The 20,205-nt window shown below is 33.0% G+C and overlaps 1 protein-coding gene across 50 annotated transcripts in view; it reads right to left on the bottom strand.

Moving 5' to 3' along the window:
- Positions 1–20,205, bottom strand: part of Adgrl2 (adhesion G protein-coupled receptor L2) — a 624,560-nt gene that overhangs the window by 20,631 nt on the left and 583,724 nt on the right. For 33 of the 50 annotated variants that reach the window (XM_048814135.1, XM_048814136.1, XM_048814133.1 and 30 more), the window contains 10 exons: positions 19,843–20,136; positions 19,204–19,307; positions 18,186–18,371; positions 17,336–17,374; positions 14,255–14,438; positions 5,600–5,725; positions 5,001–5,206; positions 3,747–3,920; positions 2,345–2,554; positions 1,168–1,388 (listed from right to left, as the gene is read on the bottom strand). In XM_048814135.1, the coding sequence (XP_048670092.1) occupies positions 1,168–1,388; positions 2,345–2,554; positions 3,747–3,920; positions 5,001–5,206; positions 5,600–5,725; positions 14,255–14,438; positions 17,336–17,374; positions 18,186–18,371; positions 19,204–19,307; positions 19,843–20,136 (1,744 nt within the window). The remainder of the gene's footprint in view (positions 1–1,167; positions 1,389–2,344; positions 2,555–3,746; positions 3,921–5,000; positions 5,207–5,599; positions 5,726–14,254; positions 14,439–17,335; positions 17,375–18,185; positions 18,372–19,203; positions 19,308–19,842; positions 20,137–20,205) is intronic. The other 17 variants (XM_048814149.1, XM_048814166.1, XM_048814152.1 and 14 more) reach the window with 3 other exon arrangements.

Genomic DNA, 20,205 nt, shown 5'->3' with positions numbered 1-20,205 from the left:
GTGAATTTAACAAAGGACAGCAATTTACTTCAACCTGCCATTTTCCATTTCAAGTTATTTACCTGATAAAAGCATACAAAATTATGCTTATACAGGGAAAAAAATAAATCCCACCCACCCCTAAATCCTTAAGGACTCTTAATCTTATTAAGAAAGATCTGAAATCTCAAATTCCAAATGGCCTCATCATTTTAAAGTGCTATATGTAATCATCAAAATTTGCCTTTCAGATCTATCTGAAATAAAGTGTTTAGCCCTATGAAACAGACAAGGAAAAAAATGTTCAGATGTTATGTTTGTTATGAAACAGAACAGCATAAATATGCCTTCATTAGGAATGGACAAATACCGGGGAAAAAAATCAAAGCACAGAACTTGCAGAGAATTACAGTAAATGATGCATTAACTTATTAAGACATATTTTACTTAGTGGTTCATTTTTGGTATAACCTTGAATCCCTGCTGAATTTCTTTTATTTGTTTTTCATCATCTTTACAGTCAAAAAGCTTTCTCTACTCCAAGAGTCTTCATATAACTAGTTTTATCAAAGGAAAAAAAAAATAAACAGAATTGGAAGGCACATTCATGCCCCTAATAAAATAAAATCCTTAGAAACATGGCCATGTCTACCTTCTGTCACTTTCTGTAAATAACTATATTTTTATAAATGAAAGACAGAGACTTATTTTAATCCTTTTCTAACTGCCTCATAAAATATTATCAAAGTTAAACATATGGGATGGAATGTGCTGCTAGTGTCACAATTCAGAACAAGAGTGAGCTACAGGGTCGGCTGCACAAAGAGAGCTAATGAAGCATTAGCTTAAAACTGAGTAGTTAAACCTGTCAGATGCGTTAAGTTCAGAAGAATTTTTACTTAATATCTTCTAAGGCCAAAAAGTTATTTACTCTTTCAATTTGTTTCAGGTCAATCTTTTGTGTTAAAAAGAAAGTCCATAATGTAGAATCTGCCTCACTAGAGTACAAATCCTCTGAACCTAGAAAATTACAAAAGACTTGATTGTAATTTGTGCACGGCATGCCCATTCTCTTACCAATAAAGCTTTCAGATGCTATTTTAGTCTGTCAGGGACCCTCACTGACAGCTAACAGGCTTTAAAAAATTATTCACTTGAAAAACACTCAGGTCGCTTGCAATTACTTACGCTTTTACTGTTCCATAGCTCTTATAGTCAATAGCGGCTGAAACTCCAACCACTGTGGCAGGAAACAAATAACCAGCAACATAGTAATATTTCTTCCTTGAATATTCACTTTCGAAAACTTCAACTAACATTAAATAGAGCTGCACACCTTCTAGGCACATCCAAGCAAAAGCTGCCAAAAAGAAAAAGTGTAGAAGTCCTGCAAATATTGGGCATGCAATCTGTAAGCAAAGAACAAAAAGAGAGAGAGAGAGAGAGAGAGAGAGAGAAAACTTATGAATACAAATAGCTTGCTAAAAGTATAAAATACTCACACACAAATCCTGGTTTTTATAAACACATCTTTACTTAAAACTACTGTTCTCTCAAAAAAAATTAGATATCACTTTTCATAACTGGAAACAAAAGTTAAAAAACATTGCCAAACACGAAGAATATAACACTTGCATAGAATAACAGCAAGTGTGCTAGATTTCATCGGGGTAAAACATTACTGTTTTGGGTCAAACTGAATATCAAATAGAAAACAAATCTTAAAGTCTTCTTAATTTATCCATTATAAAATCTAACTATTCTGCTTGTCTATGATTTGCTTTATAAGTCTTTAGAAAATAGAAAATATTTTCTAAAATACTTGTGAAAAATATATTATTTCTGTTTTATATAATAAAAATTTAAACTGCTTATTCTAGTGATAAATACCCTGGCCTTAATTAAGTAGGATTATTATCCTATCTTATATGGAACATTCTTTAAATTCATCCCAACACAGAAAAATATAGATATTAACTAATTAAATTCTGTTTCTGACATTGAGACCTCAAGATAACAAATACATTGCTCTAAATATGAAGAGGTTCACTAGTCAGAATGACTATGTAAGCACAATAGGAATTAAAAACTAGTATATTTTCAGTACCCTAGCATTCTTCTATTCAAATTACACATCTTAATAACCCAGAAAACACAATTGTACCTTAATAACAAAATAAATTAATTCATAATATTACTTCATGATTGAGCTGTTTTTTAATTAATTACAAATTATACTTCAATATCACCATGTCAGTTTTAACAAACTATAATGTCAACAATTAATAGCAACCTCATACACAAATTCATACCTATTTAAAGAATTTTCAAAGACCCAAGGTCAATAATCTTGACAGGTGCTTACCGTATATTTTGTCTTATCAATGCCAATTAGAAAAATAAACTCAGCAATGAAAAGGTTGATACAAAGGTTCTTGTGAATAGTATTACGGTCACTCTGTAGACCACGGAAAAAACAGAAGGTGAAGATGCAGATAGCCAGGCATACAAGGGAAACGACAATTCCCACCCAGGTGATGACTGTGAGAAGTAATTCATGAACTCCATCTTTATACTATAAAATAAAAAGACATGAAGAACACTAGTATTCCTACAGTACATTAACGAGAAGCAAAATAGCTTTTTTGAATATTGAACTCTGAAGAATAATATCCATGTGAGCTAAAACAGGGCTCATTACTAAAAAGAGATTATTATCTCATTGACTATAATAATGATGAAGAATGACTTATGAAAGAGGAAGATATTCCCTAGAAAATAACTCAAAAGCACAAATATTTTAAAATAATGATCGGAATAATCACCTGCAAAAACACAGAAAACATTTTCATGATAAAAATACAGAATGCTTAGTTATGATTAAAAATAATCAACATTGTAAAGATTTTCTAGGATAACACACATAAGCCAAGTTTTAATTTCATTTTCTCTTTGGGTTTCTACATGCTTTCATACTGAGAGCTGAGTAAACAATAAACCTGAGTTCTCACTAACATTCTCCTCATAAGAAGAAATACCAAGATGTATTCCTGATGTCATTCAGGCTTTTCAAAATATGAAACTTTACATAGTGTGTGGTCAAAGTCTTAAAAGGAGATTCCAACATTTGAAACGGGAAGGGCATACTAAATTTTAGTCTTTTGTTTGTTGTGTGACCCATTGGTATTCAGTTTTTAAATCCTTAGTTCCAACAATTACATGAAGTGACATTGGAGAGCATGATTTTAAGAAGAAACGATAACAGCCAGGCTCGGTGGCACACGCCTATAATCCCAGCAGCTCAGGAGACTGAGGCAGGATGATCACGAGTTCAAAGCCAGCCTTAGCAACAGCCAGGCACTAAGCAACTCAGTGATAGATATACAAAATACAAAACAGGACTGGGGTGTACAATCAGAGATATGAAAATGTGTTCTATATGTGCAATCAGAATTATAATGCATTCTGTTGTCATATATAACAAATTAAAATTAAAAATTAAAAAAATGATATAAAAAAAAATAGGACTGAGGATGTGGCTCAGTGGTAGAGTGGCCCTGAGTTCAATCCCTTGTACCAAAAAAAAAAGAAACAATAACAGAGTGATACTACTTCTTAAAATATATGGATAGTGTAGAAACTATTAGAAATTCATGCGTACTTTGCTTTTAGTTATGATAAGCACCTAAGAAACAGGACTACAATACAAGCTGTTTTGAATCTCTGAGGTTTTTTCCCTGATACTAATTAGAAGTGCAAATACTTACTGCAATTTTCCTGTGGGCCATGAGAATGGCAAAATTGGTTAGGTGGCTACATGCACACGTTGTACGAGTTTTATTAGTGTCAACCAGCTTGCAGCCCTGGGTAGACCAATATCCCATCATAGTTCTCTCTGAGTAGTTCCAGAAGGAGCAGTTTGCATTGAAATAATTGTCAGGCTGGGAAATAAAATGACAAGACAAAATTAGGATTTTACACTCTAAGATGGCAATGGCAATTGTTTAATATGTGTAAAAGGTAATTTAGATTAAACTTTGCATGTTTCGGACTATAAAGTTTTTCATCAGCAAAATTGTGGACTATGTTATACAAGGCAGACATCTAGCTTAAAAGGGGCTTTATAGTCCGAAACACTCTAAAGTGTACTATAAATTACCAAAGACCCATTTTACACAATTATAATTTTCATCTTATGATTTTACATACTGATGGTACATTAGAATCATTTCCCCCCCTTTCTGACAAAATTAGAGCCACGAATTTTTTTCTGAGAAAATTCTGTAAGGTACAAATGTCTAAAAATCCACTTTCAATTTGAGGCCCATTTTTGGTTAGTTCTAAGTGATACACTAGCAACCATTTGAATCACACAGAACATCAAGGCTCTTAAGAGTAAATCAACTGAAGCAGATATGACACGAGGACCATGACTGCACAATTTTATTTTTGTCAATTCTGTAAATCTACTTGGTTATCTGTAGGCACTCATTCCCTCTACTTGGAACATAGAGTAGGTATTTAAGTATCAACTTGAGGTACAGCAGAGGAATCACATCTCAGTCTTTTACTTTTGAAACACAATACTTAATAACAGCCCTGCCAAATATGATCAATAAAACCAATTTAAAAACAACAACAACAACAACCATTTGCCACTCTACAAAAGCAGAGTCCTAAGAGTTAACACACAGCTATCCTCCTGCTAAGGTAAGAGTTAATTTTCATTTGAAAACAAATCAGAGTCATTTACATTTTCCTGTTGATTACTGAATTAGCTTTCATTAAGAATACACTTAAGTTCTAATAATCACTGAACCAGGCTCATTTAATTTTATGTTCACAGACTTAAATAAACTTGTGTCTCTGACCTAGTCCAACATTTGAAATTCAAATGGAAAGGTCCTGTGTCCATCCCATAGTCTCCCTCTCCCTCTCAGCATCCCCAGCATGTCAGCTTTACTTCCCTTCCTCTCTAGTTTTATAACCTTCCACTGCTTCATTAGCATACATTAACTTACATCAATGTGTGGTAGGGTAAAAAGCACAGGATCAGTCAGGTACACGCGGCTGGACTCCTTATTGATTGAAACTGAAATGACGTGAGAATTCACTGCGATGGTGCTATTACGACCAATAAAGTCCGCACCCAGTTTTATGGTTGCATTCTCTGTACTAAGGAACTGTCCCAGACTCCGGTAAATGATGAACACCAACTTTGCAAGCCCTAGGAAGGTAGAAACCATCATATGACTTTCAGGAAATATGCTTATGCATAAAATAAGACAATAAAATGAGAATACATTGAAAAAATCCTTACAGAATCTTTATTTAAGAGTACATGTATGGGGCATTATTTTAAACATACTTTAAAAATTTTTAAGACACTTTTGTTACAGTCAGGGTCAAATGATATTTTTTTTCTTTCTCTTTTTTAATTTGTTCTTTTTTAGGAATATATGACAGTAGAGTGCATTTTGACAAATTATACATACATAGAGTAAAACATTCTAATTAGGATCTCATTCTTGCAGTTGTACATTATGTAGAGATCAATATTTTAGAGTAGGTTTAACTGAACAACAAAAGAAACAAATTTAAAGAAAACAGTCTGTCTTACCATTCCTGCTGTTTTGTTTGACAGTATTTGCAGAGAGTTGGATTGAGCTGCCTGCTCCCTTGATGCCCAGAGGAAACTTAAAGTCCTGGACCTGGCCTTCTGTACTGAGAACTGCAACCTCCAGAACTGGATGAGGCCAAGGACAAAAGAGGGGAAAAATGGAGAATTCTTTAGTTTAAATTAAAAGAGGCAAATGGTAATTGCACAGAAGCTGCTTTCTTTCACAGTAGTTGCAAAACTTGACTATTAGACTTTAAAATAAAAAAAATACTAAATTACTCCAAGAGATATTAAAACCTTCTGAAATATTTTGTATAATCATTTTGACATTTTCTTCATATTTTTATGGCTTTTGTCATGAGTCAATTCCAAACTTTTATCCTATGAGAGTGAACACTGCATAAATTTATAGTAAAAAAACTTTCAAAACTTTATTTAAATCATGAAGTTAAACAAAATATTTTGAATTGATATTTTTGCATCTCTTTGTTAAATAACTTTTCAATAACCATATTTGGCAGTGGTAGAAGTATAAATTTGTTCATACATTTATTTATTTACATAAATGATACATTTTAAGATACAAAATTTCAGAGATCAAGACTTCAATAATATATTTTTCTTATTTTTGAAAGTAGTGAGGCCAGGAAAGAAAGGGTTTGTGAGAAAATGACTGTCATTATGTTAAAACTTCCCATTAATTCTCACTAATAACTGTTAATCTTACATACTTCAGGTTGGGCAAAATAGGATCTATAGTTTTTATCAATAAAGTTTTTCTTTGAACACAGTCATGCCTTGTCATTTACACACTGGCTATTTTAGTACTACAACGCCAAGTAAGAATTTGCAACGGGAGGTGGGGGGTGGGGGGACAAAGAAACAAACCAAAAAACGCAAAAAAAAACTTCAAACCCTCAAAAGAAGTAGCAAACTGAAAAACACATAAAGAAAACATTGAAGATTGAGAATATTTACCTGATCAACAATGAGGGTGTTAAGCTTTACTTCATTTCAAAAATATAATTAATAGTAACTACCATCAACATAAATATTGGCTGTTTAATGTTATATTAAACATCGCCATGCTTTATATTGATATTTATTTAACATTTTAAAATAATAATTCAAAACTACAGTCTATATCTTTTCCTCTGACTTTTCTTCTTTAATAACTATATCATTGGGTAAATACTCTTGCCTAGACGCAAATACATACATACACACAAATCTGATGAACTCAGTCATTCCCTTTCTTTTTATAAGAATGAGCTCATGTACTTCTATTGAACTACTAAAACTTTTGGATGCTAATTTTTTTGTTGTTATTAATCTTCCACAAAAGTTTCGTAAACATACAGGTTTAGCTGTAAATCTGGAAACACTGATACTCAAAAGATTTTTATAAGCAATTAAACCACGTGTCAAATCACTACAATACAACTTCATAATGAGAATCATGTAATGCCTAGAATTCTATCAGCTGCAGAAACTGGTTGAGGTACTTATTTTACTGACTCATGTTTGGAAATATTAAACATGTGGTAGGTAGATGATCTCCTTTCCTCATATCAGATTCCACGTGTGTGGGCTGAGAATATAAAGAGAATAAGAATGACAAAAACATATGTCTAGACAGGCCTGGCGGTGCAAGCCTATAATCCCAGCTACTGGGGAAATTGAGTAGCTGAGTAAAGAGGAGCTCTTTGCAACCAGCCTGGGCAACTTAGTGGGCAACTGTCTCAAAAAAAAAAAAAAAAAAAATTGGAATGTACCTCAATGGTAGAGCACCCCTGGGCTCACTTTCCTCTCTAGCAAAAAAAAAACAAAATCAATCAATTAAATATATACTACCTCCTTTTTACACTGAAAGGGGTTATAATTCTTAGTCATCCTCAAAACAAGACAAATGACAGACTAGAAGAAGAAATTCTTTGAGTTTTCATAAAACATTCAACCATTCTACATATACACATGTACAGATTTAGCATGTAAGCCCTGCACTTGGACTGAGGCAGGAGTATCACCTGAGCCTACGAACTTGAAACCAGCCTGGGTAACATGGAGAGACACTGTCTCAAAACAGAGAAAAAGAAAAGAGGAAAGAAGGACCAGTGCACAGGGATACGTGTACAAAGAGTTAATTCTGTTGAACAAATTACTAAAGTTCAAAAATTATGTCCAGAGTAAAGAAGAAAATGTTTGAATTTTCAAAAATAACAGGATCATTAGTACAGAACTTAAGTAGGTATATTTAAGCCATAAGAGTATGCAATAATCAACTTTACAACAATTTGTATCAATCAATAATTGCCGTTTTGTGGGAAAATGAAATTTTCACAGAAAAATAAAATGAGGACACTTTAAAATACTTTATAGCAATTAGATAAAATCAACTAAGTATACACTGGGGTTTAAACAAGATTTTCTGTTTCAGAAAACAGAAAAAGAATGTGTTCCAATTCATTTCAAAAGACTTCTATAATAAATAAATAAAACAACACAAGAAATGAAACAATAGGATAATGACACTGTTAAAATCTTTTATAAAATAGACATACACTTGATAATATCTCAAACAAATTGTTTAACTCAACACACAGAAATTAATACATTAAAAAATGTACAATTATATCACCTAGTTAGAAATTAAAGAAAAATTATAAGTAGAAAGAATTCAGTAAATTTTAACACTCATTTAATACAAAAAGTCTTCACAAAATAATAGGACTAAAAGGAAAACATGTTGACCAAGGTTTTGTTGTCAGATAAAGGTTATCGATTCAAAACCTACAGCGAATGCACATTCCTTTTAAAGTCAGAATGATCCCTATCAACAGGATTTATTTAGCATTATACTAGAGAACTTTATCTAAAATGGTAATTCATCAAACACAAAAGACATAAAGACTACAAAAAAATGGTTATTATTTATAGTAAACATAATTAACTATGTAGTAATCATGACAGAGTACACCAACTATCAAAATAAGAAGAATTTAGCAAGGCTGCAATCAGCAAAATCAGTTGTGTTCCACATATCAAGTGTCAAACAATTAGAATATGTAATTCAAAAAAGATCCATTATTTGTAACAAAAACAACAAGTATAAGTTTTGGGGAAAAAAACTAATTTTTTAAAAAGGCACAAGATATTAATGAGAAAAATACTTACCTTTATGAAAAGACTAAAACAAAATTATGTAATTGTCTTAATTGAGCAAACTCAGCAGATCAATCTGTTATTTCTTTGGAAAACAGTCTACAAAGTAAATCTACTTCTAATAAAAATTCATCTAAGATTCTGTGTGGGAGGGGATTGGTGTATGTGTGTAACATCACAAACTGACTTTAATATTCATATGGAAGACACAAACCAAAAAGCAGCCAAGGCTTTTCCTCAAGGAGCAAGGTTGAAATACTCAAGAAATACTAGCAATATTGAAAACAAAACAATACAAAGCAAAAGCAGCAAATGATAGACTCGTCAAACAAGTTGACATGTATAGAAACTTGGCATATGACAGAGATATCATTAGAAATCTGTGGGGGAAAGAATGAATAGGCACTAACACAAGTGTAGAAAGCACTGGTTATTCATTTACAAAACCAAATCAGTGACCTACTTTGTATCAAAATAAAAAGTGTATTAAAGACAAATGTAAAAAGGCAAAACAGATGCCCAAGGGAAAATTTCTTAAATAAGATACCAAAATACCAACCATAAAAAACAGATTAATAAATATGACTTCAGTATTATGCAGTAAGACACCTTATGAAAAGTTAAAAGAAAGCAGACAGAGAAGTGTTTTTAGACTATATAATCCTCAAAGAATTAGTGTCCAGAATGCATAGAAGTACAAAGAAATAGAAAAATAAAAGGTCGTAGACGATGAATTCACAGGAGAGACACCAAAACAGGCAAATAAACACATTAAGAAAGAATCAAAAGCATTAAGTAATCAGGGGAACTGCAAATTAATAAACTAATGGGATCAATTCAAACTCATTAGATTAACCAAATTTATGTCAACGATGAAATGTTAGGAAATACTGTAATTCCTTATTGCTACTACCTACTAGTGAGAATGTAAATTCTTTAAAAAAAAAAAGGTTAGAGAACAATTTGGCATTATTTAGTAAAGCAAAAATGGGCATGCTTTATCACTCAAAAATTCTATCTCAGAATGTGTGTACGTATGTCTCCAAAGGCACACAAATTAACAAGATATTTAAAATTTTCACTGCAATTTTCCTTGTTTCAGTGCAGAAATAGAAGCCACTAAAATATCTATCAATAGAATAATTTTGATGTATTCTTACACCAAATAAAAAAATAGATATATACATATGTATATACATAGCATGTATAAATTAAAAAGTGGTAAGAAAAAATTATACAATCATATTTATAGTGTGAAATCAATGAAAAACTTGGGGGAAGTTATTATACATACACATCTATAGTGCAAATTTTTTAAAAAAAAATACTGGTAGGCTGAAACAGGAGGATTTCTTGAGGCCAGGAGTTAGGAGGCCAGCCTGGGCAACACAGTGAAACCATACATACATACATAAGAAGCTTAACAGTGCTAGAAAATAAAGTAAGGATGATAATTAACCCCCTTTTTATCTGATCAGAAATGAGGAAACCAGGGAACTTCTACATTATCTATGATTATAGTTTTTCAAAAAAAAAAATGTGAAATGAATATGGTAAAATACCATGATGTGGCTCAGGTGGTGCACAGATGTACCATAGTATCTATACTATCTGTACTACTGAAATAATACATGCCTTATTCAACAGATTTCTGGAAGTGAATACACTTGGTTCATAGGAGAGCCATTCAGAGTCTCACAGCTAACACTGCAGACAGAATTTTAATATATCTCTCTGTCATGTTTTTTTCCAATTCATCAGAGAGTACTGGGTTCAATGAGATGAAAATGGAACAGTACCCACGAGCTGACCTCTGTCAGGAGACCTGCAGGGTCTTAGTAGGAGCTGCTCTGTTGACCTGGGCCCCAAGGTGAAAGCATCATGGAGTTGGATAGAAGACAACAGGAAGCAGGGCCAGAGCCCATCCTCAACAAGCTGCACAGCATGAAGAGTAAGTCTGTTGTTGTGAGCTCTGTGGCTGTGGGATTTCCAATCACCCTAGCTACTAAGACCATTCTGAAAATAAGTGAAAGGAAATTTTACAATGGACAGATCAGGCTGCTAACACCTTAACTATCTAATTGATCTTATAGTCACAAGGAGAAACAAGTATTAAGTGCCTCATGATATGATGCCCTAGAAAGTTCCAGAGGAAAAAACACTTAAACCTTGCCTAATTAAGACTCTAGATCTAGGGCTGGGTTTGTAGCTCAGTGCTGGAGCACTTGCCTAACATGTGTGAGGCACTGAATTCGATTCTCAGAACCACATATAAATAAATAAAATAAAGGTCCATCAACAACTAAAAAAATATTTTAAAAAGACTCTAGATCTAGATCTGCAGGGCAGGGCAGATATAGATGCACAACTATAGTTCCAGCTACTCACGAAGCTAAAGCTGGAGGATCATAAGCTGGACTCTAGTCTGCGAAATTTAGAAATCCTGTTTCAAATTTTTTTTTTAAAAAAAAATGTATGTATGTATGTGTGTGTGTATGTATGTGTGTGTGTATATATATATATATATATATATATATATATATATATATATATATATATATATATGAGAAAAGGACTGGGAAGGCAGTATAACTCAGTAGTAGAGCACCCCTGCTTCAATTCCTACTNATACATATATATATACTATATATATATATTATAATAATGCATATATGCATATATATATATATATATATATGCATATATATATATATATATATATTTAATTGCCAATAAACACAGAAAAAGAAGTTATTAATGAAAAATTACTTTACATCGTAAAAATGTAAAGTAAACCCACAATGAGATATTACTACAAGCGACTATAATGGCTAAGATAAAAGGCTGCTAAAATTGGTGGTGACTAAGAACAAGTGGAACTTTCATATGTTGCTGATGGAGATTATTGGGGGAAACAGCAGCAAATTACTGGAAATAAATCAAACACTTAAAAAGTTGAATGAACATGCAAGGGGTGTTGTGTCTTTGTAATAGAATAACACCCAGGAATACAAGAGACTGAACTACTGACACTCCCTCTACATGAAAAAATGTTAAGGCTATTATTCTGCATAAAAGATGCAAGATCCAAGAGTTCACACTATACAACTCCATACAACTGAACATCTTAGAAAAAACTAAACCATGGTGACAGAAAGCAGATGACAGACAGCCCATCCTGGGCTGACAGAGGAGCTGATTTTGGGAGTAATAAAAATGTTAACCATGTTGATGATTATATAGGTTTATACTTTTTTGAAAAAACTCATCAAACTGTAGAGATTTTAATATTCTTATTATATTTCAAAGTGAGACTATAAAATGCCACCATCAGATACAATTATGCCACTTTTATGAGGTCATGTATTATAAGGGTAAACCACGGTATGGAGTTAAACTAAGGATTTAAAGAGAAATTAGTAGAGGGGAAATCAAATTGTTTAATAATTTAAAGTATTATAGCCAAGCCCTAAATTTAAATAAGGGCTTCAAGAGAGTGAGGGCATAAGGGAATTAACAGCCTATTTGGGTTTTTATATCAAAAACAACAATGCAAGTTCTAGGAAATAATATGATGTTTTCTTCATACTAAATACTGAATTTAGTTTACAAAATTATCTATGACTTAGAAATCAGAAAGAACTTTGCTAGAATATGTAAAATCACTTTCATATTAATAATTTTTGAGTAGTTAGCATAAGAACAGTAAATTCTAAGCATTATTTGAGGGATGTCAGTAAAATGTATACTACATTCTAGAATAATCTCTACACATAATGTTTCATAAAATGAAAAATTAACAAGAAGAATAATCCTTTAGAACTCTGAAAAACTTAAGTATTAAGAAAATTATATTTCATTTTTTGGAGTATATCTCAAACTGAGACATATAACAATGTGTCACACATCTGAAAGACTAACTAGAACTTCAACCTTCCCCTCAAATTTTAATGCACACTGGTCAAAAGCAGAAAAGGAAAATTTTAGTTCAGTTTCATTCTTTTTTCTATTTCTAGCTTTTTTTTTTTTTTAATAACCTTCAAAAGATTTAGAAAACAAATTGAGGTCATAATATGCATGTCCAGTAATATTTTCCATGACTTATCTCTAAGATAATCAAGTCTACATCCTGCTGTCCTTACAAGTCACTGGAAACCTTTGAAAAGTATTCTTCAATCTTTATCTTAGGAATTTTATTAGGTCAGTAATTTAAATTAGCTTAAAAATAATGAAAGTTTTTGACAAAGAAGGGGAGTTTTATTTTCTACTAAGCCTATACTAAAATATCCCTTTCCTCATAACTAGGTATTCCAGATCATAATGGACCAAATTATCTTGACTTCATTTACTTTGAAGGTTTTTTTAAATTTTTATTGCTTTTTTTATTATCTACATATGACATTACAATGATCTTGGCAATTCATACATTTGTATCATTGGGGTATCATTTCTCATTTTTCTAATTGTACACATTGCAGAATCACACTGGTCATAGAGTCACCTATATGTTTTTAAGTGATTTATCATTCCCACCCTCATGAACAAGTGATTTTAATTTCATTTCTTTTGAAAATTTCACTTATTTAAAATAAAGTTCTAAATTCAAATCAAACTGTCAAAATTTGTCTACTTTTTCTATTATATTTCTCCTCTATATTTTTTAATAGAAATTTCTACAAGATAAATAAGCACAGATGGGCAATAAGACATGGTAGCCCGGAGAGGAAGACTTAATGAAGTCTGCTAATGAAGTTAGCACTTCTTGGGGGAGAAAGAGTAGTGTGTGTCCCTTCTGGGTTTTTTGTTTGTTTTAATATTTATGCTTGAGAAACTTTTTACCTTCCTAAGGGATATACTCATCAAATTATCAATAATTCTAAATGGTTAAAACTAAATTAAGAAAATGTTATTTGTGTCAAGAATTCTGATCTCTCGTTGGCAGTATTTAAGTTCTAAATTATGCTTTAAAACTATCTGTAGCTCTTTGAAACCTATAAAACAAGGACATTCTGCATTATGGGAGATGTAGTTCATTGACCATTTTTACCTGAAAGCAGTTGTTTTTAATATATTTTGCTTAGGTTATGTGAGCTAAAATATTTGACTGGGAGAACACATTCCATAAAGTAATTTAAATTCATTTGAAACATATTATATAAAATGGGGGGAAAAAATCACCAGTTTCATAGCAAGCACTTTCCTTACTTAAACAATCCATATTCAGGCATTTAAGTGCTATTACACTTTTTCCTTTAATGATTTTTCAAGGGAAAAACATAAACATAACCATAAAACCAACTTTTAAAAAACATAGGGTAGATTTTGGCTTTTGCATTAATTTTATTATAGTATGATCAATAATTTCTTTTGCTAATAGACAAATAACAAAAGAGAAGTTTGACACTGGGAAATAAAAGGCTCAGAATGAAAATATCATTCTCTTAAATGTATATGTTCCAAATAGAACTAAAACCTGGCAATAAATCCACTTACCAATGTTTTCTGTGGGCATTGAGACCCTTGTTGGTTCCAAGAGATTGTCAGCTAGGACAAAAGCACCTTCTTCCAATGTGTCCAGTAACATTGTTGCAGTATGTGCTTGTTCAGAGGAGTTCATGTGTTTCCAGGATTCCAAAGCTTCAGGTCTCAGAAGGTTGTCTACTGTGTCAACAATTGCCTGCATCCATTAGAAAACTATCATTAGTTTTGACTGCTTCTGGAACCAAGGTGATTTCCAATCACGGACTAGTGACAATTGTAATATTTATCTGTTGTGACGATATACTCTTATTTCAAGATGGAAGTACACTTGAACAATCTCTATCTGATCAAGCTGAAACACACCTGGCCATTTCAAAATAGGACTAACTGAAGATTAGCAGATTTCTACCTGATTATAAAGAGTGTGTAGAATAGTCATGCATCTCTGTTTATACAATCTTACCTCAATTGTTGAAGAGAAACATTAACAAAGAGCAGCAACTGCTAACCTGAGACATGACTCTTGCATATGTGTTTACATTGAACAAAATAACTCTATAATCTGAGACTAAAATGTTCTAAATGGAAAACATGGATTACTACTCTCTGGAGTAGACTAATAGTTATGCTTTAAACTTCAGCCATACAGTTTTGTTAAACATGAACTAAAATATTGGCTAAAATTTTGCTTTATCAGATTTTGTCTACTTTATATCATTTAAGAAAAAAAAAGCAAGGTGGTTTTAAATATTATAAGATATCTGAAAATATTTTCACTCTTCCAATTCCCTATCCAGCTAAAAAATACTTTAAAAGTATACCTTAATTCATAGACAATGGTCTGCTTTTAAAGGAATCAGGAAAGCAAGCAAAATATTTAAAGCCTTTACTGATAATTTAAGGAAAACAGAAAAGCATAAATAAAGCCATCATAAACATCCAAGGTATTAATATTCATATGTAGGTTTAAGTTATTACCATGCAAAATAACAATAGAAATATAAACCAGACAGCTAATCAATTGAAGGTAGACTCTTATACTGACACTTGCTGTTACCTGTGCCCTAAATATGCCTTAGATAGCTGAAATGACTAAATTTATTTACTCTTCCATTTAACTACTCATAATGTGTTGTTAAGCCCCCAAATGCAAGATTTTGATCTATTGGTATAATCACAGAAGAAAAAGAACCTACATTATATAAAGAACAATGATGAAAAATGCTAGTTTGAGGTACTACATTGAAATGAGGAGGGGGAAAAGTTGTTTGAGGCTACTGTCAGAATAAGATTAATTAGCTTAATCCATCTTAATACCCTCGTTCTGTCTGCCTTGTGAGCCACCACGACCTTCCTGGCAGGTGGAATATACTTCAAAGTGGCGTTAAAGACTTTTTTCTTTCTCTAATGGGAGATAGAATAGTCAAAATGCTCACACTGATACTGCAGCAGCCATTAACTAGAGTGGAACAGAAATTGGTCTGCTGAGGCCAGATTCATTAGTCACCAAGAAATACAGACTGGATCCTCTAATCTAAGTTACAAATGAATCTTCTGTCACAAAGTAGGAGCCCGCTTCATTTGCATAGTGTAAGTCAGCTTCTGATTTGTAATTTAAGGAGTTTTATTAGTCTTATCTGAACAGAGAAGCTCATTTGAGACACATTGGAAATCACACTGGTCAGAAATTAAGGTCATACTGAAATTTACTAAGTATACATGGAACTCCCTGATGGCATGCTTTATAAATTTGAAACACTCCTTATTTATTACATTTGTACTTTTCTAGAGGGATCAAAATGATCATTAGCCTAATCATATTCCAGAAATAGTCTTTTCCTGCTACAGAAGGGGTAGGGGAGATATTCTTCTTCCACTGAGATAAATGTCCTGGCAACATGCCCATTATTACATTTCAAACATTAACTAATAACTTAAAGTTGAACCGAACACCTGAGTTTGAAAAATCATACAGAATTCAGCAGTTATTTCTTTGCCCCCATCAGACAGGCTAAAATGGGACTCTTAGAACTTCACTAGGCAAAAACAGGCTCTCCCACCCACCTGTTCTTGTAAAGTTTCAGATCCAACAATGTCTTTTACTAACTAGTGAGATGCATTCTTTTCTTCTAGATCTTGCAAACTAAAATTAGTGGAGTTATGACTTTTAAATGACCTCTTTGCTATGAAACTACAAAAATTATTATTATTTTTTTCCATCATGATATATGGATTGGCTCTTCAAGGTCTGATTTGCCATGGTAATGGTCCCCATAAGAATGAGGTCAGAAAATAACCCTGAAAAGAAACTTCTAAAACTCCCCTGAAAAGGAACTTCTAGAATCCACAGATCAAACCAAACACAATTTGGCATCACATAGATGTATCACACAGAACTAGGAAGGCATAATTCCACTGTAAGCCTCAGTCTGCTTCCTTTTACTTGGGTACTTAAATATACCAAGAAGGAAAACCACCTGGAATACAGAAGTATTCTGAGCCAAGCAATGGCTCTAGCCTGATAAAAGCCAATACATAACATATACTGATGTCACTGTCACATTATTTATGTTTCATTGTTAGTAACCAATCTCCATTTTCAACATAATTCTAGAAATGACCCCTAAAAATTTTGAGACAAAGCTTATTTTAAGAGTACACCACAAAGATAAGAAAGCAGTGACTTTTTCATGCACATACATTATGACTACACAGTCTTTGATATGATAAACTGCCAAGAATATATCATAGCTGTTTCACTCAAGTTGTTTTTTTTTTTTAGTCCACAGAAATGAAAACAAAAGAAAAACAAAACAAAACAAAAGACTGTATGATTACTTTCCAATTCAGAGGATGTTTCATTAAAATTCTTGTACTTTTGAATGAATGGAAAAACAGCAAAAATCATTAAAATAAATTATTTGCTTATTCTGAGAATAATATACCTGTGAAAAGCCAACATTTGTACAGCTGATATGGGGCACATTATATAATTATCAAAGACTGAAATACATTGGATCATGCAGCAAGATGATAAAGCGTGGCAGGTAGCTGAAGAAGGGAGAAAGCAGGGTGACAGCACAGGAGAGATACCTTAAGGTAAGCCCTGCATGTCTTCTCTCGTTTTTGGAGCTTTTAGGTAAAAGAAAAGAAAATCAGAGGTTAGACTTTATCTGTTGAAATGAGGAAAGAAGAATCCTCAAAACTTAAGCTGGTGTTCCAGAGTTCATGTTACGGTAGTCCTCTGGATGGCCCACACTAGTTGTCAAAAGTGCTTGTTTATAATTTTTAGCTGCATTTTGTTAAGTATACTAATGCAAAGCATGTTGACAATTAAAAAAAAAGAGAGAGAGAGAGAGAGAAAGACAGCAAGAAAATATATAATGCGGTCAAAAAAAGGTTCATTATTTTTTAACCTTATAGAACCACGATAGCCACAGATTCGGGGTTGAAATGAACCTAAAGTAACTATGAAATTTTTGTTATAGCAATGATATAAAATTATCCTGCAGAGGGAAACCTATCCTTCACCCAAAAGCTGCCACTGAAAGGAGTATTTCAGTGACTAATGTTCCTGAGTCACAATTTTGCTGCAACCATAAGAGTTGCATGTATTAGCATACAAAGTATATCAACTGTATAACATACAATTTCTCCAAGTGCAAATAATGCATTCTTAAGGGGAAAAAAAAATGTATTGACCACAATTAGAGGGATGCAGTTTGCCACCAACTAAAATCTCTTAGGTAATTCATATTATTCACACTTTTTTGGAGGGTGGTTGATGCTCTTTTATATAATTCTTCCATGGGAAATAAACCAAAATTAGAAGTTTTGTTCCTAAGTGTATGTCAAGGGAGCAAGAAGTCTGGCAGTAAACTGGAGCATAGAGAGCTGCCATACAAAATGTCTTAGTTTAAAATAGCAGAAGAGTTTTTCCTACCTTGTTATAACTCCGTCCAGCTGAATCCTTTTCACTAGGTTTCAGTTCTTGCAGCTGTGCATCAAGGATGTCCACCAACTGCTCCATCAATCTCACTGAAGAACTCACATCCCCTGCAAACACTGGCCCTTTGGTATGTTTAGCCAGTTCATTGGCAAGACTAGCAGCATTTTCTCCACTTCTGATCTGAAATGACAATTTATATGATCTCAGTAATATTTCCTGTTCTGTTGTGGCTTCTAGTTCTCCTTGAGTACCTCTGTTGTGGTTGAAAAAAAAAAATTAAAAAGTCTATATCTGCAAATAATTGAAACCAATAACTTTCTCTTCATCTCAGAAGATTAAAGCCTTTTATAGATCCTCAACACACAAAAGAAATTATTAACCAGACACTTAAAAGAAACAAAAGTAGAAAAATTTCAACCAGCTCTCATTGCACTGTAACCATTTTAACTTATTATTTAAAAATCTTATTCATTCCAATGATCTGGAATTTAAAGAGGAAGGTAATCAGTGTGATACTGAGGGTCATTATCTAGTGTTTGTAATTCAGAAACATGGGTGGAGAAGGAGAAAATGAAAGGGCACTGCCTTACACTGTAGCATTTCAGGTTACTGGTCTCAATACCTTTGAAAGCCATTTTTACTTCCTGTATCATAATAATATGTAATAGAAACATCTGTTTGCATTCTGTGAATTCAGCTGCAAACCTAATAATATTGATTTATTAGGCGAATGCATTATTTGTCTTGTGAACATCGAAAGAAAGAGAACAAACTAAATATGAATGGAATTAAACAAGGGCATACTCGTTAAAAGGCTTAACACAAGAAGCATAATACCCCCCCAATATATGTAACTTTCAGTAGTTTACAGACATAGTGATACATAAATTTTTGATTTTATACTGAACAAAGAGCAATGAAGCTGGTTTTAACATACAAAACTAAATTATTTATGTTAGAAGTCAAAGCCCTAAATCACCAATGTGTATCATATTAAAACGTTCCAACCCACCTTCTGAGCCAGCTGATTTACCCAGTGTGAGGTACAGTTGCTAAGATCAGGGCCCTTAGGGTTCCATGTTCCAGTGGAAACCATGCAGAGATATGAAGCAGTTCCTACAACAGATGTAGAAAACAACAGGGAAATTGAAACCATTTTTCTGCAAGCATTCGGGAAATCGGCTATGATGATCCTAGTCTGTGTGTTAAATTTTGAATAAACACTAATGGGGGAAGTTGACAATAACTGACAAAAAGCAGAGTATAATGCCAATTATAAGCAGTAAATATAAACTTAGCAATAGAAATATCAGACATTTACAGCAAGCAAACAAAAAGCCCTTTGTTTTCTTGGGACTTGTCCAAAGTGATGCTTATGAGAATGGCAGCTGCACAGGGCTTCACTAGGGTACTTAGAGAAAGCTTGACCTGGGTTTTGAGAGGCAGAGCCCATTCAGTACCTCATGTAACTGATGTTTACGGTATCAAAATCCTAAAGTTATCTATAGATGCTATATTACTAAAGTAACAGAGAAAATAAAATCAGCTCCTGTAAATATCTCTTCCTTCAAATAAAATCACTTTAGTACAATTTGAAATCTACTTACTAACTTTAGAGACATTTTAATGTACGCTGTTTTACAGGAAATACCTCTTGTTCCCTTGGGACACGGTCGCTCAACTATCATTCCCCTTTGTGTCTGAGGCCACTTTATCCCCCTCGCGTCTAATGCTTCGCAGAATCTCTCTGGCAGGGGAAAAATATTTGTTACAGGAGGAATTTTGGTTGTAGAAACTGCTGGAGGTGGTTTTGTTCCCTTGCTTCCTTCCTGGGATCCAGCTACAGTTGTGCTCATGGGGCCTTTCTGTGAAGTAGTGCTTGTGGTTGATACTGTGGTTTTGAACAGCTCAGCTGACGAAGTTATTGTCACAGCTGTGGTAGGCACTATGGAAAAAAGATGAGTGTATTAATCTCCAACACACCCTTGCACTTGTACACAGGCAGGTATGTGTG

This window comes from Marmota marmota, unplaced genomic scaffold, assembly GCF_001458135.2.
Source record: "Marmota marmota marmota unplaced genomic scaffold, marMar, whole genome shotgun sequence".
NCBI lineage: Eukaryota > Metazoa > Chordata > Mammalia > Rodentia > Sciuridae > Marmota > Marmota marmota.
The sequence above is the reverse complement of the archived record's forward strand: the minus strand, read 5'-3'. Positions and strand labels throughout refer to the sequence as shown.